The 24,951-nt window shown below is 39.3% G+C and overlaps 1 protein-coding gene across 3 annotated transcripts; it reads left to right on the top strand.

The window, feature by feature from the left end:
• Window positions 1-1,516: 1,516 nt before the first annotated feature.
• Window positions 1,517-24,749, top strand: rhot1a (ras homolog family member T1a). Of its 3 annotated transcripts, none has more exons than XM_061712704.1 (20): window positions 1,517-1,893; window positions 7,272-7,330; window positions 7,426-7,507; window positions 8,851-8,891; window positions 8,997-9,050; window positions 9,227-9,279; window positions 9,520-9,628; window positions 11,329-11,430; window positions 12,326-12,424; window positions 12,567-12,675; window positions 12,767-12,887; window positions 13,583-13,667; window positions 13,887-14,032; window positions 14,216-14,316; window positions 14,522-14,652; window positions 15,126-15,209; window positions 15,370-15,492; window positions 15,584-15,786; window positions 17,143-17,265; window positions 23,746-24,749. In XM_061712704.1, the coding sequence occupies exons 1-20, from the start codon at window positions 1,857-1,859 to the stop codon at window positions 23,861-23,863; spliced, it is 1,980 nt and encodes a 659-aa protein (XP_061568688.1). In that variant the 5' UTR covers window positions 1,517-1,856; the 3' UTR covers window positions 23,864-24,749. The 3 variants fall into 3 exon arrangements, with proteins under 3 accessions (XP_061568688.1, XP_061568687.1, XP_061568689.1); XM_061712703.1 differs by having other exon boundaries at window positions 8,848-8,891; XM_061712705.1 differs by lacking the exon at window positions 17,143-17,265 and having other exon boundaries at window positions 1,518-1,893; window positions 8,848-8,891.
• Window positions 24,750-24,951: the final 202 nt, after the last annotated feature.

The raw sequence follows: 24,951 nt of genomic DNA, 5'->3' as shown, positions 1-24,951 counted from the left end.
TCATTTAATAAAACCCATTATTTTCACAAATAATGAACTCCCTTCTCATGTTTCATGTCTTTTTGTATGTTTGCATTTCACTTTGTTATTTTGAGATGTCTAAATTGTCTGTCATTATTGTTGCAGGTTTACTATATTTGAAATAAGTATATTGTTTGAAATTAGGCAAGGGAAGTTTATTTGTATAGCACAATTCAACATAAGGTAATTCTAAGCACTTTACATCAACATTAAAAGCAGCAAGACACAGTTAAACAGTAAATAACAAAAAAAATGAAATAAAATCATAAGAAAAGAGGTAAAATAATAAAAAGTACAAGTTGTTAAAATGTAAGGGCAGTAGAGTACAGCAGGTAAGTATTTAATTTAAGAGTACGCTTCAGTAAACGGTAATGTTTTTAGGCCTGATTTAAAGGAGCTGACAGTTGGAGCAGACCTCAGGTCTACAGGAAGTTTGTTCCACCGGTGAGGAGCAGAATAACTGAACGCTGCCTCACCTTGCTTGGTTCTGGTTCTGGAACCACAACAAACCAGATCCAGATGAACCTCAGGGGTCTGGGAGCTTCATAGGAACTAACTGATCAGTCCATGTATTTTGGTCCAAGACCATTCAGGTCTTTGTAGACCAGCAGTAGGATTTTAAACTCTATCCTTTGACTCACTGGAAGCCAGTGTAGTGATTTCATGACCAGTGTAATATGGTCCAGTTTCCTGGTGTTTGTAAGGACTCTGGCGGCAGCGTTATAATTAGGCATTGAATATAAATTGCCTAAGAATGACCCTTTTAAAATCTTTTGATTTAATATTATTTTCAGGTTAAAATGTGAAAAATCTAACATAAATTGTGTGTTTGCTGGAAATAGGTTTGCCAACTACCTGAAAAATGAATAAGGGACACCTCATCTGCAGGGCCGGCCAACCCCATTGCCTTCACCTTTCCTGACGTGGTGAATTTTTTTAGCACCTTTTTTTGTGAGTGAAACGATTTTTTTTAACTATTTGGCTCGCACCTGAATTGAATTAGATGCATATTTTTGAATGCCAAAACAAATTATTATCCAGCAATTCACTTTAATACAAAATAACAAAATGATATAATAGAGAAATAATTAATATAATTAATTAATATAAAACAATAGAAAGAAAGCAGAACATCCATTCTGTAATAGTGCACATTTTTAATGCAATAACAGAAGTGCAAACAAAGTCTGTAGTAAACATATTTGTGCGTCAAAGGCCTTGACTGTAGGCTACAGTTGTAGTAATACAGAAAAAAAAAAACTTATAAACTCAACAGCTCAATGCCATTTTCCATTGGCAGTTTATGATTATTTTTTTGACTCTCTAAGTAATACGGGACAAAGTGCGTCCCTTTTCAGTTCAATACGGGACGATTCCATTTTTCAAGGTGAGGGTTGGCAACTCCAGCTGGAAAGGGAGTCTCCATAAGGATGCACCTCCAGCTTTGGCCGCCAGAGGGCGGTGCGCTCCCACGCCGCGGTGAGGTTTGTCCTGCTCGGCTCGCCGTAGCCGCCCGGTGCTGGAGGTCGGGCATGCTCAGCACCCGGACGATGCCAAATGCTCCTCTGGCGCCGAAAAGAGCTGGATTAACATGAAATTACAACGACATGTGGCACGCGTAATTTATTAAACCTTGCTTCCCCTAAAGCAATAACCTACAAACTGATAAAAGGCGCGAAGGAGATACAAAGCAGGGCGGGAAAGGGTCCGTCCGGTTTGTCCTACAAAGGCGACCGAGCGGCTGACAGGAGGGCCTGGCCCGGGGAGCACCGAGGACGAGGACGACCTCCAGAGCGCTGCATGAGGAGTAAAGAGCCCTCACACACGGACCAGACATGAGGAAAGACGTGAGGATCCTGCTGGTTGGAGAGCGTAAGTAGCAGCTGTGTGTAATCCCTGGTGTCTGGAGCTAACATGCTAACTGCAGCCCCGGCTCCACTGCTGCAGTATCAGAGTCCATGTTAGTCCATGTAGTCCAGGGGACAGAACATCTCACTCATCAGTACCACTCTAGGAGACAAAACTTGCTTATCATTTTTGAACATATCCATGTCTGTAAATTATATTTTGATATGATAACCCTTCCTGAGTGGCAGCTGTATCATAGTTATCAGCTCATGAAGTTACCCACCCCTTCAGAAAATGACATTTTAGATGCTGATGCATATCCTGGTTTAGACTCATGTACAGGATATCTGTCAATGTTTCACAATATTGTCTTTGGTATCATTTTTTTTTAATACTTTTTATTTTGTCTTTTTCAAGTAACACAGAAAGGAAAGAGAAGGAAAAAAAAATTATAATAATAAAAATAAAACATGATAGTAACAATCATAACATAACTACCTGGGGGAGATGTAATATTTTGACATTCTTTTCTTTCCCTTCTTTAAGGGCATGGTTGGGATTTGACCTTAAATGTAGACCATTTTTGCCAATTTTGAGCAAAATCCCTTCCTCTAATTCTCAAACAAAAAGTCAATTTTTCCATGGCGTATATTTCTTCAACAATGTCGAGCCATTGTCTCAGTCCTGGGGGATTGCTTGTCTTTGGTATCATTTTAAAGAGGACCTTTTAAGCATTCATTCAAACTAAGATGTGAATCCTTCTGACCAACATAGAGGTCACTGCAGCTCTTTAAACTATCAACAACACACATTTTTACACAATTTTCGCCTAAATGATATATTATCTTTTGGCCCTGTGTCATCTAGGAATAACAGAGACACAAAATACAAAAACTGGAATACTCACAGGACTATAGGGATTCAGGAAATGTATAATATACCCCATAATATATAATTGTTGCAGGTCATTGTGAGCCTTAAACTAGAAGAGCATCATTAGGCTCCTATGAAACTATAACAGCCACTAATGTCACAAACTGGTCTTTATCTGCAAATACAGGACATAAAGGACACCACAATGAGATAAAGAATCAGCTTAGTTTTATAAACAACATTAGAGACACAAAATTAAAAAAAATACAAAAACTGGAATACTCACAGGACCATGAGGATTCAGGAAATGTATAATATACCCAATTTAGAATCATCAATTAACCTGAAGGGGGTGGTAACTTCATGCGATGATAACTATGATACAGCTGCCACTCAGGAAGGTTATCATACCAAAATATCATCTACAGACATGGATCTTTTCAAAAATCATAAGTAAGTTTGGTCACCTTGAGTGGTGCTGATATCTGGTCTGGCCCATGGACTAATCAGGGGCTGCTGGTAATCGGGCGTATTTCTTTTAAAATTGAGCTGTGAAAGTCAGTTTTTTTACTGAAAAAATCTTTAAATACTGAAACCTTCATACATTAAAGCTCAAGGCTTGTCTCTTATACAGCCAGTGACCCAAGGACTGACTCACTGTAGCCAGTACTCGAGTTGTAAAAAGAATCAGGGGGGATGGTGGATTTTATCATATGGGGACGGATAATTTGTGCTGATTACAAATAATATATTACAAATAATAGCACTGACCAAAACACCTGCATAAATACTGCAGGAATGACATAGCAGCAGTTAAATGCAGCCTTCTGTAAGCTTTAAATATCCACTGTTGGGCTTACGTCAAATACATCAAAACACAACAATAAAAAACAGTTTTCTGAACTTATCAATATGACTCTGTCCTTCACAGGATAAGTAAAATGGATCACTGCAAAAACTCTAAATCTTAACAAGAATATTTCTCTTATTTCTAGTTAAAATGTCTCATTTTAGTAAAAAAAATCTCATTACACTTAAAACAAGACTCATCACTGGAAAAAACAACAATTTTCACCTTTTTCAAGTAGATTTTCACTTGAAATAAGTAGAAAAATCTGCCAGTGGAACAAGATTTTTTTGCTTGTAATAAGAAAATAAATCTTGTCCCACTGGCAGATTTTTCTACTTATTTCAAGTGAAAATTTACTTGAACCAGGTGAAAATTGTCAAATAAGTTATTTTTCTGGTTATGACTCTAAATGTTGAAATAGCAGTAATAACACATTCATTGATGAAATGACATAAGGGATGGAAAGGGGGGATGATTTTGACTGTTTTTATTTCAGGGGGGATGCAATCCTCCCTCAACTCGAGTACTGACTGTATGACACAAATAAACAATACGTTTTTTTTCCAGCTGATTCTTTATCATATAGTTTCCTGCTTTAGTCAGCACAGATTAAATGTACGATTTAACCTTTTCTTTTAACTCCTTAATGATTGCCACTATGAACCGAAAAGTCCCCCGACACCATCCTCCTAATAAGATGTGCTTCACCTGGTCTGTTTGTTCTCCTGATACTTTGTCAGGTCTATTTATATTTCACTTGTGGCTCTGCACGATGGCCTGCATTGCTTCATGTGGGGAGCTGGACTCCAGCTCAGAGGTGCAGCCAGAAAACTATGTGCCAGCTGATGTGCTGTGAGGTTCAGGCTGGTCTACGAGGATACTCAGCTGTCCTCCTAAGACACTGAGAGGCAAAGTTTTGCTGTATTGACAAGTCATTGCAGTGTTTTAGTTGGTTATTAAGTTATTAGCTTTCTTGTTTACTAGGGATGCACATAGAAGTCCTTGCACCATCCACTCTTTGGTGTTTTCCATGTTATTTATATAGCATCTATTACAACAGAAGTTGTCTCTAGGCGCTTTCCAGAGACCCAGAACATGACCCCCTAGCAGTTATTACATAAACAATGGTAAAAGTGGGAGAAAGACCTTAAGCCAAACAGTGGCAAGGAAAAAAAATCCTCCTTTAGGAGGTAAGAAACCTTGATCATAAGGGGGGACCTTCCTGCCGAAGGCCAGCTGGGCAGAGCAGGAAAAAGGAATATAGGAAAGAGGGGATGAAGAACAGTGAGAGGAGAGGCACGGACACACTGTCAAAGGTACAACTAAATGTTTTATCTATAATATGACGATAAATGGTTAGTTGGTGCACTACAGGGATGAATGTATAAACAGACGTAGACAATAAACATTGACATCATTGGTCAGGGGGGGGGACTGCAGGTCAGGATATCAGTAGATATCCAACAGAGACATCTATACAGGGAGATGGAGGTAAACACTGGGATGGTCAGAGGGTAGGACTGCAGGTCAGCATGTACATTTGTGTAAAAAAATGTTTGCCCCCTTCCTAATTTCTTATTTTTTTTGCATGTTTGGCGCACTTAAATGTTTCAGATCATCAAACAAATTTAAATATTAGACAAAGAAGAATTTAAATGAAGGTTTTTATTATTAAGGGGAAAGAAAAAAAATCCTCAAAAGCTAGACATGCTGCGATCGAAAGAAATTCAGGAACAAATGAGAAACAAAGTAATTGAGATCTATCAGTCTGGAAAAGGTTATAAAGCCATTTTTAAAGCTTTGGGACTTCAGCGAACCACAGTGAGAGCCATTATCCACAAATGGCCAAAACATGGAACCTTCCCAGGAGGCCGGCCGAACAAAATTACCCATCATCCAAGAAGTTACAAAAGACCCCAGAACAACATCCAAACAACTGCAGGCCTCACTTGCCTCAATTCAGGTCATTGTTCATGACTCCACCATCAGAAAGAGACGGGGCAAAAATGGCTGCATGGCAGAGTTCCAAGATGAAAACCACTGCTGAGCAAAAAGAACATAAAGGGTCGTCACAGTTTTGCCAGAAAACATCTTGATGATCCCCATCTGGTGTAAAAGTAACAAAGCATTTCAGAAAAGGAACATCATAGCAACAGTAAAGCATGGTGGTGGTAGTGTGATGGTCTGGGGCTGTTTTGCTGCTTCAGGACCTGGAAGACTTGCTGTGGTAAATGGAACCATTAATTCTGCTGTCTACCAAAAAACCCTGAAGGAAAATGTCCGGCCATCTGTCCGTGACCTCAAGCTGAAGCACTTGGGTTCTGCAGCAGGACAATGATCATAAACACACCAGCAAGTCCACCTCTGAATGGCTTAAGAAAAACAAAATGAAGACTTTGGAGTGGCCTAGTCAAAGTCCCGACCTGAATCCGACTGAGATGATGTGGCATGACCTTTTTAAAAAGGAGGTTCATACTCGAAAACCCTCCAATGTGGCTGAATTACAACAATTCTGCAAAGATGAGATGAGTGATGAGTGAGTCCTCCACAGCCTGTAAAAGACTCATTGCCAGTTATCGCACACGCTTGATTGCAGTTGTTGCTGCTGAGGGCCCAACCAGTAATTAGGTTTAGTGGGCAATCACCTTTTCACACAGGGCCATGTAGGTTTGGATGTTTCTTTCCCCTTAAAAAGAAAAACCTTCATTTAAAAACTGCATTTTGTGTTTACTTGAGTTATCTTTGTCTAATATTTAAATTAGTTTGATGATATGAAACATTTAAGTGTGACAAACATGCCAAAAAATAAGAAATCAGGAAGGGGGCAAACACTTTTTCACACAGCTGTAGCTGTGGAAGCTCTGGCCTGTAAACATGTACGGAAGAGAAAAGGAGGGGGGCAGACCAGCACAACTAACTACATGAACAATGGAGAACAATTATGGTTATGCAATACTTATAATTGATAACTGAGGGTTGATCTGAAGAACGGAACGAGCAGGAGGGGTGAGGGGCACCATTCAGTGGAGCATGTTGGTGTCCCCCTGCGGCGTAGGCCTATAGCTGCATTGCAACATTTGTTGAGCTGGACTTAAACTCAGAGGTGCAGCCAGAAAACTACGTGCCAGTTGATGTGCAGCATATCTCCAATTAAGCTGTTTAAGAACAGCTGCTCTAGTCTTGTCCTGTAGCTGCAGCTATTGACTACTGGCCCTAATGCACTAAAGTTTAGACTAACTATAAGATTTACTAAACAGAGAAAGCTTTAAGTTGACCATGTGAGAGCATACTAACAACAAGCAAAGCATTTAAGTCTTAGCTGTCAGACCAGCAGATGTCCTACTTGTGTCTATTTTTTTATATTTTTATTTATTTATTTATTTATTTATTTATTTATTCATTCATTCATTCATTCATTCATTCATTGAATGGTCCTTTGCCAGTGCATCCTGTGGTTCAATAATTATGAACACTGTTTTTTCTTGTTTGAAATGAATGGCACTTGGTTGCAGCTGGATTGTTCCTCTGTTGCTCTTCTCTCTTTCTTGACACTTCACACATTAGTCAAGCCTGTCAGTAATTATCTTGTTGGGCGGATGCATTAACCACACATTTTCTTTGATAGATGTATGAAATGTTTTATGATTTAAAATGTATTTATTTTTTTGTCCCCATGTAGCCAAGGTGGGGAAGACATCACTGATTATGTCTCTAGTCAGTGAGGAGTTTCCTGATGAGGTATGTGTCATACGTCTGTAGCTATGGTAGAAATTGTTCACTTTGTTGTTGTTGGTTTTTTTTTAATCTCTATTTGTTATCTTTTTTTTTGTCAGGTTCCTTTAAGAGCTGAAGAGATAACCATCCCCGCTGATGTCACCCCAGAGAGGGTGCCCACACACATTGTGGACTACTCGGGTAATCTCCACCGCTAAGATACACACACACATTACTGTCGGTGGAAATTATGAAGCTGCAGATTAATATTTGCTGATTAACCCCATTCTGGTATGTGAAGCCAGGGTACACAGTTTTAGCTCTGATTCTTGCATTATGAACACTACAAAACCAGTTTGTATCTTGATCTCTTATGGCGCTTTTACACTAGTACCTACTCGGCTCAACTCAACTCGGCCAAATTTCTTTTCCATAACAATTTGGCATCTGGAGAAGTAGGAGGGTTGGAGCGAAGCTGCTGTGATGTATTTGATTGTGTGATCTAAACAAAGAAGACAATTAAAGATCTAAAGATTTAGAAACCTGGAGGAGATGATAAATGTGCTGCTGGGTCTGTGGTTTGTGTTCGATATCAAGTAAAAAAATGAGAGTGAGAAAAGCTTCAAGCGGCGATCCTTTTTTTTTTTTTTTGTTTGTATCGGCGCTGTTGAAGAGTCTGTTGGGAGCCGCGAGCAGCTATGAAGTGACAGAGCTCCTGGTAGATCTTGTCGTTCCTTATCGCCCGTCCAGATCCCTTTTGAATTCTCTCCTCAGCCACCAGGTTTATGAACATCTGCACCTCAGAGTTGGATCACAAAACAGAGACTTTTGCGCTGCCATTGCCTGTCGAATAAAATGAACAAAAAGCCACGAGTCGCTCTTTAGCTGATTTCCGCCTCCTGACTCAGACGTCTGACTCCCAACCCCCTGACCAATTGGTGGCGTGTTGTGTGATGACGTCAGGTGTAGGACGAATCAGCCGCTTAGAACCTCAGCAGAATAGATACAGGAAAAGTGTCTACTCGGCACGCCTCGATCCCTAGTGGAAAAGCGCAAAGTTGAGTCAGGCTGAGTAGGTACTAGTGGAAAAGCACCATTAAAGTACATAGTGGGCTCAAACTACCCAACATAGCAGATTAAACCCCTACCTTGTTTGTTTGGACTTCCATTGAATGTGGATTCACATTCTAAGTGTATTTCCACGGAGAACATTGGACAGAAACGCACTACAAATTGTCCACTTGATGATTGGTGCTTGAAAACAAGAAGAAAAGTAAAAGAAGAAAGAGCATTAACCTCATGTGTCTTGTCTCTTGCCTGAAGCCCCTTGTTGATGCTTCACTTAAATCATCTTCTGCCGATGCTCCAAAGTATCTAAAATACTTTATCTGTTAAGAGTCTGCAACATGTTGTTGAACCTTATGAAACGTGTCTTCAATGCGTGGATGAACAAAGATTGATGATTGCTGATCAAAACGATGGCTAGTTTCTGATCTAAGCTATTGATCAGTGACCTCCAAACTTTTTCTGCTTTTCGTTAGAAGCAGAACAGTCGGAAGAGCAACTTTATCAAGAAATCTCCAAGGTTCGTTTGATTTGATCATTGCTGTTTTACTGCTCTTAAGGTGTGTCTACACCCTGTGTGTCATCACATGCCTCACAAGCTAATACTTGTATTTCTCTTTTGTAGGCAAACGTTATCTGCATAGTTTATTCAGTAAATAACAAGAAGTCAATTGAAAAGGTGAGCTTGAGTTACTACCGCTAGTGTCATTTGTTGTCACTCCTGTCTGTCAATACCAACTGCATTTAATCGAACTGTAGTTCCTTGAACTTTTCATTTTAACTTGTAACATTTAAGTGGTTTGTGCCAAATGCTTTCCCTTCTACAATGTTTGATGCTGTGCTTGCGTCTCCAAGGTGACAAGCCATTGGATTCCCCTCATAAATGACAGAACGGATAAAGATAGCAGGTGTGTAAATAGCCCAGTACCAAGCAATCTCCATTTGTTTTTATTATTGTGCACTTAATGTCAGCAGTTGGTGATAGATATCCATCTGATATGTCAAGATAACAATGCATTTTTGAATGAATGCAAAACAATTTAGGGGTCTTTTCTTCAAATGATGGCTTTTGATCATTAAATTGGCTGCTCATTAGTTTAATGGATCAACTAACTAATAATCACCTATAATACATGGCTTTATTGCAGGGTACCATTGATTCTTGTGGGAAACAAGTCTGACCTGGTGGAGCACAGCAGCATGGAGACCATCCTACCAATCATGAATCAATACCAGGATATTGAGACCTGTGTAGAGGTAAAACATTGATGAATCCTCATACTGTACACACACATTCAAGCATTTAAAGCACTATTGGATCAATTTAGACAGGGTTGTGTGGAAGATCTGACTCACTTGAATATTGAGATTGACTGTTGTGAAACCATTGATGAATCTGCAACTTAATCATGAAAAGTCTCTGCAGGTATTACATTTCATGTTTAAGTTGCAGATTCATCAATGGTTTCACAACAGAGACTTTTCAAAATCAGACTGGCATGTAGGATATATCTGATTCTAGGGCTAGGCGATATGGACCAAAAGTCATATCTCGATATTTTCTAGCTAAATGGCGATACTCGATATATATCGATATTTTTTCTGTGCCATAATTGGGGTTTCCCCCAAAGCATTATAGCATAGCATCTCTGTTAGCTTCATTTTTTTCTGAGGCAAACCCTTAAAAAAACAGTCAGTTTTAATACAAAGCCCCATGCCAAATGTCACACAGGTTCCTTTATTAACAGACGTCTGCACAATATCAAAATGTATAAAACAAATGAAATAAAAATAAACTGCCTGCATATATAGAATAAAAAGGCTTCTTGAATAAAATAAAACAAATATCCCTTTCCTGCATAACAATTAAATTAAAATACACTGTGCAATTAATACAATGTAGACAGTAACAGGCAGACTTTTCCACTGAGGTTGACAGTTGTGCAAATAACAAAACATTTGTGCAAATCTCAAATAAAACATTCAATTCAATTTGTCACAAAATAAGCTATATCAAAATCATAATTTTTTTTTTTTTTTTTTTTATTTTTTAAATAATCGATATAAACGATATTGTCTCATACCATATCGCGTTTGAAAATATATCGATATATATATTAAAATCTCGATATATCGCCCTATCTGATTCTATTGCTCCTAGACCAGAGTCCAGACCGCACTTAGATTAAGATTGAGACAGTATGATTTAAATTACTGAGGCCGAGACCTGCTGACTTATGGATTGCGACTGTGTTGAGAGGCTTGGCTGGGGATCTGTCCACATCACTCTAATTCATTTTTCCCTCTGTCGCATGAGAAGGCCCAGGCATGGCCTCCTCACATGGATTAATTACAAGGTTAAAAGTGGGACATGAGGACGTGAGGATCGCCACATAGACAGTTGGCACAGATCAGCGTGGTCACACAAGCAGTATTGAAAACATGTGAACCGGTATTTTACTGCTGGCTCCGTGTTCGAACAGCACCAAGCCCCTGAAGCTTGTTCTGTGCAACTTTATCAAATGGTGGAAGACGATAACATGCTGAGACGTAGTAAAACTGACATCATGCTGCGCTATTAGAAAAATCTGTTGGAGACAGAAAAGTGTGTGCTCTGTTGCAAAAAACGTTTCTTAAATTAAGGAGAATATTAATTGAAAAACGTTTTTCCAATGTTTATGCCATTAAAAATATGGCTATAAAATTTCAATATCTATCTCTGCAGTTTTTTTTAATCAAAGTTTAAATTAGCATGAGATGGCAATAACAAAATGTGTCTCAGTACTATACATATAGATATAGAATATTGTTCTTTATTAGCGCTTTGTTTTGCTGGTGCATCTCCGTCAAGCTTCAGTCAGTTTTTGTGGGCATTTGTTCAAGTATGTGTCAAGCAACCAGGACATGTCTAACATATTATCAAATTTATGTGTGCTCCTTCTTTTTTTTTTCCTCAGTGCTCTGCTAAAAACCTGAAGAACATCTCTGAGCTGTTCTACTACGCCCAGAAAGCCGTTCTCCACCCGACAGGACCTTTGTACTGCCCGGAGGAGAAGGAGGTGTGTTTAAGACAGTAAAGTCAGACGTAGAAAACAGTTTGCTTTGACTTTTTTTTTTTTTTTTTTAAGGAAAAAAGAAAGAGGGAATAGCTAGATATTTCAAACCAATGTTACAGAAATCAGTGTTCACATTATTTTAATTAATCTGACGGAAAAAAAGTTACCTAGAAATGATGTTTTTGATCAGAAAAGTATTGCATGAAATATTTGAGAATTGAAACAAAGAAAACCATGGGAGAGGATGCAAGCCGGGTCCGTCTTTTCTTAAGTTGAAGTGCGTGCTTTTTGCAGTTGATTACATGGCATTAATCATGTTAGCCCCCGCTACAGTGGACAAAAAGCCTACTAGCACAATCTAATATCTGGGTTTTATTTTCAATGAAGAGGTAAAATGGCAATCTGCAGCTGTCACAGATATTTCTTGTGTCCAGCTCTGATGGATATTTGAACCCCTTTCATGCTGTTCTTCCACTAACTATCATGGGGACAAGAAAAGACAATTTGTGTAACGCAGCACTCAAACTTCAGCCTTATGGGAAAAACAACCACCATTGTATTATCCCTAGCCTTCAAGCTTTTTTCTGTGTTTGTTATATCCTAACATGATACACCAGAACATGCACGAGGCAAAGTCACAGGTGTCCACATAGTAAGAAGGTTGGCTGTCTGTTTCTCAGCATGAGGTGAAGAGGTTTGTTTGGGTTTTGGGGGGTGGGGAGAGAGCACCATTACCAGACTGGAATATGGTAATCTAGATAGAAGTGGAGAAAGAAAGCTAGATTTGAACATCTCTTAAATTAACGGCTGCAGTGAAGGCAGCAGACTGTAACCTTTGTTGATCATACTTGTACATGTAACCACTTAATTATGTATTAATTTATTTTCTGTATTACAGTTGAAAGCTTCGTGCATTAAGGCGTTAACAAGAATATTTAAAGTGTCGGACCTGGACAATGATGGGATCCTTAATGACAACGAGCTCAACTTCTTTCAGGTAATTACAGTCCAGATTAAGATTAGAGATACTACAGAAAGGATAAAAAGGCTGGTTTAGACTTAAAAAAAATGTACAAAATATCTGGCCCTCACCTGAAAGCTTCCTTTAGGATGTCACATTGCTTTTTTTATGTGCACAGAGAACGTGTTTCAATACGCCTCTGGCACCCCAAGCCTTAGAGGATGTGAAGAACGTGGTCAGGAGGAACATGACTGATGGAGTTAAGAACAACGGACTCACTCTCAAAGGTCAGACTGTCTCTAGGTTTTGTGGGACACATCAGGTTCTGTTTGCTGTGATGATTTTATATCTTACTTTGTCATGGGCCTCTTCCTCCAGGATTCCTGTTCCTGCACACACTCTTCATACAGCGAGGTCGACACGAGACCACATGGACAGTGCTGAGGAGGTTCGGTTACGATGACGACCTGGAGCTCACACAGGAATACCTTTTCCCCATGTGAGTGTGCACTCAGACTTTTTCCCCCCCCTGTTAAATGTACATTGATGTATTGATCCATGTTACTTTACAATCATGTATATGTTTTATAAGACAAAAGTTTGTTTTTTCACTGTGATTCTCGGAATGAGTTTGATAGAAGTTTGTAAGACTAAAGTGTTTACACAAAGAAAAAAGTGAGCTAAGCCTCAATATAGCAAACAATGTTCAGGTTTTGTTTGCTCACTTTAAAAAAAAAAAAATTGACATTGTCATGGTTTTCGTTAAAGATATTTTCGGCATTGAATTATTTGTCTTCTACTTACTTTTGCTTGTAGTATGAATTAACATCAAGTATTTTTAATCAGTAATTAGTTTTAGCCTTGATAGAAAGTATTTTGAAAAGGTACATCAATACAAATGTATTAATAAGAATAAAAAGTGGAAGAAGATGGATTGATAATAAGAATAAAAAAACAGGCAGCCCACACTGAATTATAGAATAATGTGAGATCCACACATTGAGCTCTTTTGAACTATAAGCACTTTTACATAGATCAGTAAGACTTACTTGAGCATAAAATGAGCGTTGAGTTAACTGCCAGTTGACATTTACTTGTAATCATATTTATATCTTGACATGGATGTAAACTTGGTGACGGCATGTCGGCGCCTCAGCATCTTCTGGAGCTGATGTTTGTGTATCTTTATTCCAGGATAAAGATGCCGCCAGACTGCACCACAGAGCTCAACCACAACGCTTACCTCTTCCTTCAGAGTGTCTTTGACAAGCACGACAAAGTGAGTGAACTCTGAATAATTTAAGTTTCTGTTAACAAATACATTTCTCAACACTATTTAATACATTTGACTTAATTCTTTATTATTGTTTACCATAACATTTCTCCAAAGATGACCACTTCTTAGATTCTTTTCTCTCTGATTTTTCTAACATTCTCAGTAATTTTTTAATGCCCGAGGATGTGTTTAATTAGTTGCCTTTTTTGTGACATGAACCAGGACAGGGACTGTGCGCTGTCGCCGGAGGAGGTGAAGGACTTGTTCAAAGTGTTTCCCTACATGCCATGGGGCCCAGACGTCAACAACACGGTGTGCACTAACGACCAGGGATGGATCACATACCAGGGATACCTCTCCCAGTGGACGTGAGTGTGGACCGCTCTGATGCTAATAATACAGACACACACATGCACTCTTGCACGTATTTTATCCAACCTGAAGACCAACACATAAAGCCTTGCATGCAGCTTTTAGAGTGTTTGTCTCTGTGTGTTAACAGTGGTTCTGGCTGGCTTGTTTTCAGCTTCTTTCTTGGTTTCTTTTTGTAGGTTAACAACATATTTGGATGTGCAGCGGAGTTTGGAGTATTTAGGATATCTCGGCTACTCCATCATATATGAGCAGGAGTCCCAGGCTGCTGCTATTACTGGTAATAAATGATTGAATTCCGTTCAACCATCCTTCATTGATTCATAAAAAGGACCAGTATCACTTGACCCTGTTTGTCCTCAGAGGTGCTACTGGCTTTTGAAGTGGCTTGTTTTTTGTTTTGTTTTTTATGAACAGTCCTTATATATAACATATAAAACACAATGCGTATTCCTGCTTGTTAATTGTGTTTGCTGTTCTTTCAGTGACCCGTAACAAGCGCATTGATCTACAGAAAAAACAGACCCAGCGCAGCGTCTTCCGCTGCAACGTGCTGGGAGCACGGGGCAGTGGGAAGAGCGGCTTCCTCCAAGCTTTCCTTGGCAGGAACCTGCAGGTCAGTATCTTCATAGCCTCAAAATCATTTAAAGATATAATTTCACTCTGATCAGTTTTCCTTACAACACAGTAGTTGACTATGACCCAGGGGTGTTATTTCTATGGGAACAATATTTTAGTCTTGTGTTAATTTTAAATTCGTGTGGTTATAAATCATGCACATACTATAAACTGTCCATAAACTGCATGTCTGGTGCAAATCTATTGAATTAGATGAAAATGATTACTTCCGGGTTTACAGTATGGAAGAATTAATAATTCAACATTAAAACAAGTGGTAACTTTGAGGGCTTGAACTTTGATTTGTTGAGAAAACAGTCAATTAGAGGCAATTAGTCTGTGTCTGTGGGGGGGAGGTTAAATCAAAGCCACAGCTTTAGCCACAGCTTTAGACCATAAGAAAATAAGAGAAAACTACAACATCAAAACAAAGTTGGCTAAGAGGTTTGTTGACTTTACTTTCCACCACAGCGACAACGGAGGGTCAGAGAAGACCACAAGTCCCTCTATGCCATCAGTACGACTTATGTTTACGGACAGGAAAAGTACCTTCTGGTAAGATCCATTTACTTGGGGCAGACGTTAGATGCTTTGGGGATTACTGTTGCGTAATCTCATTGTATTACACCATCAGCACTGGCCGTATGTTAATCCCTCCATCTGCACGCTCTGTTCTCCTCCTTTTTCTCCTCGTCGTCTCGTTTTCCCACACAAGCTCCACGAGGTGATGCCGGACTTTGACTTCCTTTCAGAGGAAGACCTGGCCTGTGACGTGGTCTGCCTGGTGTACGACATCAACAGTCCCCGCTCTTTTGAGTACTGTGCTAAAGTGTACAAGGTGTGCAAGCCCGGGATGTTTTTGGACAAACATTAAAATGAATACTTTGAGGGCCAGTGTAAACAAGATCATTTTTTTTTGCTTTTTTCAGCAATATTTCATAGACAGCAAGACGCCGTGTGTGGTGATTTCTGCCAAGTCAGACCTGCACGAAGTGCGGCAGCACTACAGCCTCTCACCGCACGATTTCTGCCGTAAACACAAGCTCCACCCACCACAGCCATTCACATGCAACACGACCGACGCACCCGGCAAGGAAATCTACACCAGACTCACCACCATGGCCATGTATCCGTAAGTATTAAAAGCAAAGGTGCCCCTTCAACTTAATCAGAAACATGCAAATATTGTAACGTAGTAGGTCGACAACAGTTTTGAAAGCCGCTAGATTGCTTTTCTTCTATTGTAATTAGATTTCCTGACCTTACTACCCTGCTTACAAAACAAATCACAGACTACTCCTCTCCAGTCTCTTTTATAAGTTGACTCTTGAGTGCAGCCATGCAAGTCTCTGCCGGCAATCTTTAGTGGTCAATCCTTTAAATGTCTGAAGCCCACAGGGTGTCTTAACTCCTTAAAGCCCTCGGATCAGATTAGAAGTCAGAGTAGATTAATTAACTCTTAATGGGATGCACCCAGTTAATCTTGTTTAAAATCCTATTGCTTAAATTCTGCGATCCGCTGCACCCCATATAATGAGTTTGATTCGCAATATCTCAATTTAAACAGGAGTACTTACTGATAGACGAGCATCCAACAGCTGAGAACTAGTAGTGGAGGGTTAACTCTGGCTCAAATGTACACCTTTTCTGCTTAATATTTTCATTTAATGCTATTAGACTTCTCTGTTTTAATATTTTCATTTAATGCTATTAGCCTTTTCAGTATAAGAATTAGCATGCTTATATATTCTTCTGTGCCTCACATTCACGTCAGCGGACGTGATGCTCCTCGTTCATCCTGCCACTGACTGAACAGACTAGTTGAGGACTCAGCCGCCTCATTAACTTAGCCAAACCGGCTTCTGTTAAACTTGGAGCACACTCGTATTAAGAGCATTACGGAAATGCACCGTAAGGAGGTACTTACGGGTACCTCTGTGCTTCAAGAAGAGGAGGACAGAAAATCTAGCTTTAAAAAACTCCTTTTCCAGTTTTCAGCTAATGCAGCAATCTTCCTCCATGAGTTCTGTCAGCTTGTCATCTCCATGCTGCTACACTCATGGACAGCATTGAATTTATTTACTTATTGGGACCTGAGAGGCCCATCAAAGCCCCATTTTTTTTTTTTCAAATGTAGCTCTACTATATTTGAAAACTTGAAATGCATTTTCAAAGCTCTTGCCATGTTCAGATTATTATTTTTTTTTGTCTTTGACTAGTCATGAATTACTTTCTGGTTTTACTGTCCTTGTCTTTTTATCTTGAGTTTCCTCTAATAGTGTTCTCATAAAGATGCAGTTGGGGAGCTAGAAATAAACACATTTCAGCTCAGCTTTAGGTCCCATTTTGTTCCAGCCTTGTGTTTAAATAAAGTTTAACATACTTTTTTCCTCCTTTACCTGGAGTTATTTTCTTCCCCCCTTTTGTGTTATATGCTCCATGTTGTCTTAGTATGGTGGTGAATACACCGATTTTTGTCTTTCTGCAGCCACGCCCGCCTCCGCTGCATGTGTTCCTGCAACAGATGCACTTATTGCCTGTGTCAGAACCTCCTCAAGTTGGAGCTGCTGCGCAGTCTTAAAGCCCAACTCCGCAGGGTCGTTTACAACAGGTTGATACACAGAAGAAGCTCTTGTGTTTTAGCATAGACTCCTTCTTCCTCATCCTCCTCTCTGTTTCCCATCCTTGAGCTGGGCCATAGAGGGAGCTCTTTTATGCCCCAGCTCACTAACCTTGCTGATAGTTCTAGCTCTTCCCCTTCCCTTCTGTGCTCATCACCTAGTCAGGTTTATGTGCACATCCACTGCAGGTAACGGTGAACATGTTGGGACTGATTGTTGTTTCTGCAACTTGTTGAGGAGACGTCAATGTCCATAGCTGCTGGGAAGCTGTTTAGTTCACCTCACGTGAGGAACGTGGACACTGGAGGCAGTGATCTTTGATTGTGCGGTACAACAGTTTTTTTAATTTTCTTATTATAAAAGTTAAGAAAAATTAAGCAGTATAGCTGTAATTTTAACAGATCACAACACAGTTGTTTGGAAATGTTCCGTTATTACAAATCCAGACCATCCAATTCAACATAACATCAATGCAACATGGAGAAAAACTAAAAATAAAACCATAAAAAAATGCAGTTTCCATTGCTTTCCTGAAATTTAGGTCATTTGTATTTTGAATAAGACAGGAAAGTCTGGTATTTTAACAAAATTCTTCTTTTTTTTTTATCTTTTTTTTTTTTTTTACACAGCAAAACTTCCATTAAACTCTTCGGTTGGAAATTGTTTCTTTTTTCTCTTAAGTATCAAGTCACGTCAGATTTCTTTGGTTTCTGCTCCAGCTCCAGCCAGCCGAGCTGCGCTCTGTACAGTCTGATAGAGCGAAGTGCGACCGCGTTCAGCCAGCTAACACCCAGGCTGCTAGCCAGGGAGGTACCAGTGTGCCTGCGTGGAAATGTGATTGCATGTTTACTTTTGCAGCACAGACTTAACATACTGACCCCCAAACATAATATTAACAGCTTGAAAAGAAACCTTTTTTTTTTTTTTTGTCATGCAGAAGCATATTTTCCATGGAGGTTTTTTTTCTAAAGTGTATTTGCATTTTGTAAACATTGTTTAATGCACTATTTAGCCAGTATTATCCTGTGGTAAAGTTGTAATGATTACAAAGGACGCGTGCGAAATTAATCCAGTGACCCGTCTGTGATTTGAAAAGTAAAAAACGCAAATGAACTACCCTATTTCAGATGTCATGGGATCATTTTAATCCAATGCAGATTCATTTATCGGTTATTCGTTGATTCGCAGGTGGGATTTTCCTCTATTTGCTGTTTTTCCCCTCTTTCCTTGCGTAATTATGGTAACTGCGGTAAATATAGAACCCTTATATAATGATATTAGCCTACATTCACCCCATATAGCCTAATGATATGATGTTTTTGGCAGATTAAAAATAAGGAAATTAGTCAGAATTAAGCTTTGCGTGCAGACCTATAAAAAGCAAGAATTCCCGAGGAACAACGATGAGGATGGCGTGCGTAACTGCGTAACACACCGTGACCACTTTGTATCCTGCATCAGGCTCAAAGCCCAGTCTGACAACACAAAGCCTTTAAGCTACATCAGAAGCTCCAGTTACATGTACCGTTCAGTTTACTGTCGCCGTGGCAACTGAAGCACGTGCATCTTTTCTTTTTTTTTAGGTTTTATCGACTTTTAAAAATGTTATTGAAGTCCAGCTGTAGATTGCGTGTGATCAGACTCTTCCAACTCAAAATTTAAGGTTTTATAATGAAATAGTAGTTGTTGAACCAAATGGAAATCCTTCTTGAAACTTCCAAGGATTCATGTCTTGAAATTACAGTAAAACACTATCATTGCTTATCTGTGCGAATGTGCTGCATGAAACACAGACGTTGAGGTGTACAGTAGTTTTTGATTTGCTGCTGGTCCCGTGCAAATAAGGTATAAGCCCCGATCTTAATTTTTGTCAACTTTTCAGGTTTAGCTTTGACGAAATCTCAGTTAAAACGAGGAATGTTGGAAAACAAACAAATTCCCTGTTAGTTGTTTGATGCTTCCTGGCCTGCAGTGGAAATGCAAACACTAACCTTTGACTAACATTTACATGATTTTCATACAAAATGAGAGAAACACAATCTATTTTGTTTGTGTTTCATTCACTCTGAAAACTGTATTGTGGTCTGCATGTTTGATTTGTCACCAAAGAGAAATACTTTAAAATACTTAGTGTCTGTCAGTTATCTCTTTGGCCTCATCAAATGATTGAATTTTTTTTTTAAATCATTTTTTTTATGGGATGTTTTCAGTCTCATTTTGTCTTCATTTTCACACTGAACCCACAGGAGATGCCTGCTCTTCTGCTCTCCTGTGTGTTAAGACTCAACACATTTGATTTACAACCAGTTTATAACCAAATTTGCTTTTTATCTGATTATTTAAATTGATTAAGCTGTCCGACATCAATCACTGTCATTTCATCCTATTTTTCTTGTCCTGTATTTCCTGTCTTTTTGTTTTCCTTCCACTCTGTAGGTGTACGTACAAACATTTCTGGCTGCCTCTCTTCCTATTCCTTTTGCATGTGTTCACCCTCTTTTAACACACCTGCTGCAGTCTTGCATGTCTCACCTTTTCTCCACTTCTGTCTATCAAAGGGACGTCTAGGTCCTCAGTGAAATATCGCCATCTACTGGTGTTTCTTGGAAGTCTTAGCATCTGTCCATCACTACGTTAACGGGAGCTTTGGTGTTTTGCGGTAGAAGGGGAAGTTTTGATGAACCAAATTGTGAATGGTTGTTTAAGGTCGTGGGAAAAAGTGTTTACCAGTTTTGGTTCTTCTTTGGTGAGAATTTAGTCCTGAAATGGACCCATGCAGAGCTGCATGTATTGTTTCCAGCACTAACCGTGTGTATTGTAGCTTTTTTTTTTTTTTCCATATCTGGGAGTGTTTGATCTTATAATAGCATGACTTTATCAGGGAAGGCCTTGCAGAGTAAAAGGCTCTGCAAGGCAAGACTCACTACACTGAAATGCTGCTTTAGATAACGCACAAATTCATTCAGCTGCATTTCATTTCGGTCCTCTTCTTTTGGTGGATAAATGGTAGTAAGGAAGACACACTGATGAAAGAGAGGAGAAGTATTAGATTTATATTAATGGCTCAGGACTTCCAGTCTGGCTTCTATGTGGTCTGTGTTGTTGTTTTTCATGGTGTCTACATGGAGCTTGTCATTGTTTCAAGGCTGTTGCAGTCTGGAAGAAGCTGGGTGATATAGATGGATGCATTTACTTTATTAATGCCAACAGGGAAATCCCAGTGTCTGCAGCGTGGTTGGGGATAAAGGTTCTTCATAAAACTACACGCAGTATGAATAATAGTCAACTATGCTGAATCACGTACTTCGTTCCAGGGTGTGTAAAATGGCCAGCTATAAATAAAATAAAATAGGAGATAACAGTAACAGAGCTGAAGATTTTTCTGTCAGACAACGGTGAGTTGTTGCAGAATAATGCCATTAAGTTATGATAAAGTTTGATGAAATTAGGTTTAACGGTTTTCTGATATCCTGTTGCTGACCCCAATTTTGTAGTAATGAGAAGAAGAAATTTAATTATATTTGTTCTACTATCGTTACATCATCTATAATGTGTTCAAAACACAGGAACAATGATTTTATTCTTTTTTTTCCCCATTACCCTTTATTAATTAAATTCTTTATAATGTACTTTGTAAAATTGTGAAAACAGTATACTAATTCACATCTCAATTTCAATTTTGACGTTTTTTTTGTGATCAACATTTTTTATTTTCAAAAACAGACAATACAGGCAACGACAATAACAACATCGCGGCTCGTTAACAGTGAGGTCAGAGACAAAAATAAGAAATAAAAGATAAAACAGCATAACAACTTGGATAACAACGTGGATATCAATGTGGATTCTTACAAATCAAAATTTTGATGTGATTTAATGGAAAGTGGGGAACACAATCCCATGAAACAAATGAAGTCCCGTGAGGATGTCTGCATTTTTGGTCAGCTATTTTAATTCTAAAGTTAATTTAGGTACAGAAAAAAAATAGGAAGACAGAAACTCCCAGACTTTGAAACTTCAATTTGATTATCGTAAGCCTCGTCTGTCCAGCTACACCAATACATTTTGTGAAAAACCTTTTCTGATTATAACATACCAAGCCAGTCGTAATGGGTCAGAGGTTTGTTTATTTATTTGTTTGTTTATTTAACTGGATCCCCATTAGCTGCCACCAGAGTGGCAGCTACTCTTCCTGGGGTTCACACACAACAAAACATCACATAAGACACAATAAATCAACAAAACGTAAACACAATAAGACATCAACAAAACATCACATGAGACACAATAAATATCATGTCTGACAAAACATAAAAACCATAAAAACAAGTAAAGCAAACATACAAAAACAATGCAAGACATAAAAACAAAACAAACGGTATAGGCTTCAAATTAAAACGAACTAAAGTACACTAAAACTAACCATCACAATAAATTAAATATATCCCATCTAATTCCCTAAGATTTAGATAACATTTGGATATAAATTAATGTGTTTTTTAAAAAGTTTTTTAAAACTTGTCTTAGTCGGTGCTTCAATAATTGAAATTGGCAACTTGTTCCACACAGAAAGAGCCCGATATATGATAGACCTCCGGACTGCATCTGTTCTGGGTTTGGGTTTCACTAGAGAACCTCTAGTAGCCTGCCTGGTATTATAACTGTGGTGATCTCTTACATAATGTAATCGTGAGTACAGATGATTTACTGTACTCACGATTAGGTGGAGCTTCCTGTCATGACTGGGGTGTCCAAAGCTGCCACTCAAAACAACCAAGACTGTAGCTAACAACACCCTGGATCAATGAATTCTTTACAGTACAACCAATAACAGCCACTCACCAGCGTTCTTACTTCACTGCACACCCTTTTGGATGTGTTTTTGTTATTTTTCGGCACTAATCTGGTTTTCGCTCTGCCTTCGCCACAATCTTTGTTTCTCCAATTGGTTATACGTCTATCCAGGGGGTCCGGAGATGGTGTGTTCTATGTCTATCGGTACAGTCCCCAGAATACTAACATTTTCTTTGTGTTGAAGAGGAAAAGAAAGAGGATGCTGACTAGACTGCTTAAGATAAGAACATAGACTGAATGGAGTGGGCTTTTTGGTCTGTGAACACCAAACATTTGAAACATTTTGTTCGATTCTGGGAACTGTTTCACGCCTGTTTATTTTTTCCTATCGATCTAACAAATATATCCAGGAATAGATTCATGGATTAGTTTCAGTCCCAGTTACTATCACGTCAAGCATCTCCCAGCTTTACCTGCTGTATTGGAGTGTGTGTGTGTGTGTTTGTGTGTGTGAGCGCTGCTTGGGCTACCATGTGACTGTCTGTGTTGACGTTTCTGGTCTGGGTGGAGGTTGCTTTGGGCCGCCTGCTGTCAGAGGAGGGTTTCCGCCTGTTACAGCAGGTGACAGCCATCTCCACAAGGAGGAGGAGGCAGAAGCTACATCCAAAGAGGGGAGAGTGTTTCAGATTTGTTCATGTGCAGAGATGGGTGAGCATCAAGTTGTTAACTCATTTCAACAGTTTTCAGAAATGTATATTTCTGTGCAGAGAGGTGTTTTGTCAGTGTTGCAGGCTGGTTTCTGTTTGTACCCTACAGGAGCACCAGGGTGATAGTATGTGTGAGTTTATTGTATTGTCATCTTTATAAAATGTTCAGGTTTCTTTTTTCTTCTTTGTTACCTCCTTTACTTGGTTTCCCAACTTTTACTGCAGTCCCGTTCTTGTTACTTGCATTTTTGGTCAGCTCCAGCTTCAACCCAATTTTACAAAGCTTGGGAGGCGGGGGGGACTTGACAAATGAATAATCTTTGGTATTTTTTAACATATTACTTTTAATACTTTCTGAAATCAGGATGGAACACATTCAGCAATTACCTGAACTAAGCATTTGCTGTTTTTTAGGACGTATTAATCACAAACATCACGTGAAGTGTGGTAGGATGATGCTATCATAATTGTGACGTCTTGATTCTCGTATGCAGCTTAAAGTAGGATATTGTTTTTTTAATAGTTAATATCAGAAAGTAAATATTAAATTGGTTGCAAAAATGATTTATTTCTGTCTTTATTCTGCTTTGGGTGGTTCCTCCCTGGGGACTCCTGGCTTGTGTTCAAATTTGAGTAATCTTTTAGTTTTATTAGACCAGCTGCTTCTCGGATCCCAACCTGTTCTTCTTTCGCTGTGTTTTGCTGTTTTGTTGTCTCCTCCTGCTTGTAGTGAAAGTAAAAAACCAATGCCAAGACAAAGCACATGTTCCTCTTTCATGCTGGAATCACAGGGTGCTGATTTTCATTATTTGTCCAGATTCAGGAAACCCTCACTGGGAAGTTCCCGTGACTGTTTGGTCGTTTGGCTACTACCCCCACCCTGTGGTTCCAGCAGCAGTGAAAATATGTCCCGGTGCTCGTGATGCCCCCTCCTCTAATCGTCTCTGTGTTTCTGGCTCCATCTCGCAGGCACATGGCTCAGGCGGACCTGAAGAACTCCACCTTCTGGCTGCGAGCGAGTGTCGGTGCCACAGTGTTTGCCGTGTTGGGCTTCGCCATGTACAGAGCTCTTCTCAAGCAGCGGTGATGGGCCAGCACGAGAAGGCTTTTCTCCTCCTTGGTCCTCTCTGTTGACTGTAGCCCTTCCCTTCCCTACCTGAATGACTCAAAGACTGACGAACCACAGACCAGGCCAGGCCTATCGCCTCAAACCCCATCGCCACATCATCCCTCTGTCACAATGCAACATGAGCAAGAAACAAACGCGTAATGGGTGTATTTTATATCAGAGTGTGGTTTCTATGTATGCTGTGGGGTAAGGGGCACTTGTCAATCACTCAATTTGCAGTTTGTAAATGCAGACGATCTGTGATCTTTTGGTCTAGTCGGTCTGAAATTAGTAGTTACTGGATTACATCATCTGATCCAGTCCTCTTTTCCTCAGGTTAGCACAATTAGATATCTGAAGACCACCAAACAGATAAACTTGAATCTGTTTATAGTTATATAAATGCAGTATATTATGTATGTATGTATGTACTCAAGAATTGTAGGACCTGTAGACAGCATCACATGGCAGAAGCAACACCAACAGCAGAATTTAGGACAAACGCCACCTCATTAACACTAGAAAGGTCATGGATGTCATGCTTTTGTTTAATTTGTGTGTTAATTTATTAACCCGGTTTCATGTTCATTTTTGAGTGCTCCGCATGACAGATTTTTCATGTATTTTTGTATTTAGTATTATCAATGCTACCTTCATGGCTTAAGGTTTATGATTGATTTTTATTTTTCTGGTAATCAAATAAAGCTTTGCCCCTTCATTAAATTGTCATGGTGGCTCCATGGAGCAAGAGTCTGCGATTAACAAAAGCTTTTCAGCACACCTCTCTGACCTTAAAAGTATGAACGCGTTTCTTGTCATTCTTCTTTTCCAACATTTACAATAAAGAAGTGTATCATCCGGCAAAGCTGTGTGTCTCTTTAATGAGAGGAAATCCTAATCAATAAAGGTTGAGAGTGGAGCGTTTTCATTTTCACATGTGAAGTGATCAGCTCTTTATTGACCAAATGGGACTTTTGCGGAGTAGAATAGAGAAGTGAGTAAGTGATGAGGCTCTTTGCAATCGTTCTCACAGTGAATGAGGAGGAAGTTGGCGCCACACATGCAGG

This window comes from Cololabis saira, chromosome 21 (genome assembly GCF_033807715.1).
Source record: "Cololabis saira isolate AMF1-May2022 chromosome 21, fColSai1.1, whole genome shotgun sequence".
Classification (NCBI taxonomy): Eukaryota; Metazoa; Chordata; class Actinopteri; order Beloniformes; family Belonidae; genus Cololabis; species Cololabis saira.
This window is presented reverse-complemented; position numbering and strand designations above follow the sequence as displayed.

Excerpts from the sequence above, each read along its gene's own strand:
- rhot1a (XM_061712703.1), top strand. The coding sequence starts at position 1,857 with ATGAGGAAAGACGTGAGGATCCTGCTGGTTGGAGAGC. Across the intron at positions 9,629-11,328 it reads ATATTGAGACCTGTGTAGAG|TGCTCTGCTAAAAACCTGAA; the intron begins GTAAAACATTGA and ends TTTTTTCCTCAG. Across the intron at positions 11,431-12,325 it reads ACTGCCCGGAGGAGAAGGAG|TTGAAAGCTTCGTGCATTAA; the intron begins GTGTGTTTAAGA and ends TCTGTATTACAG.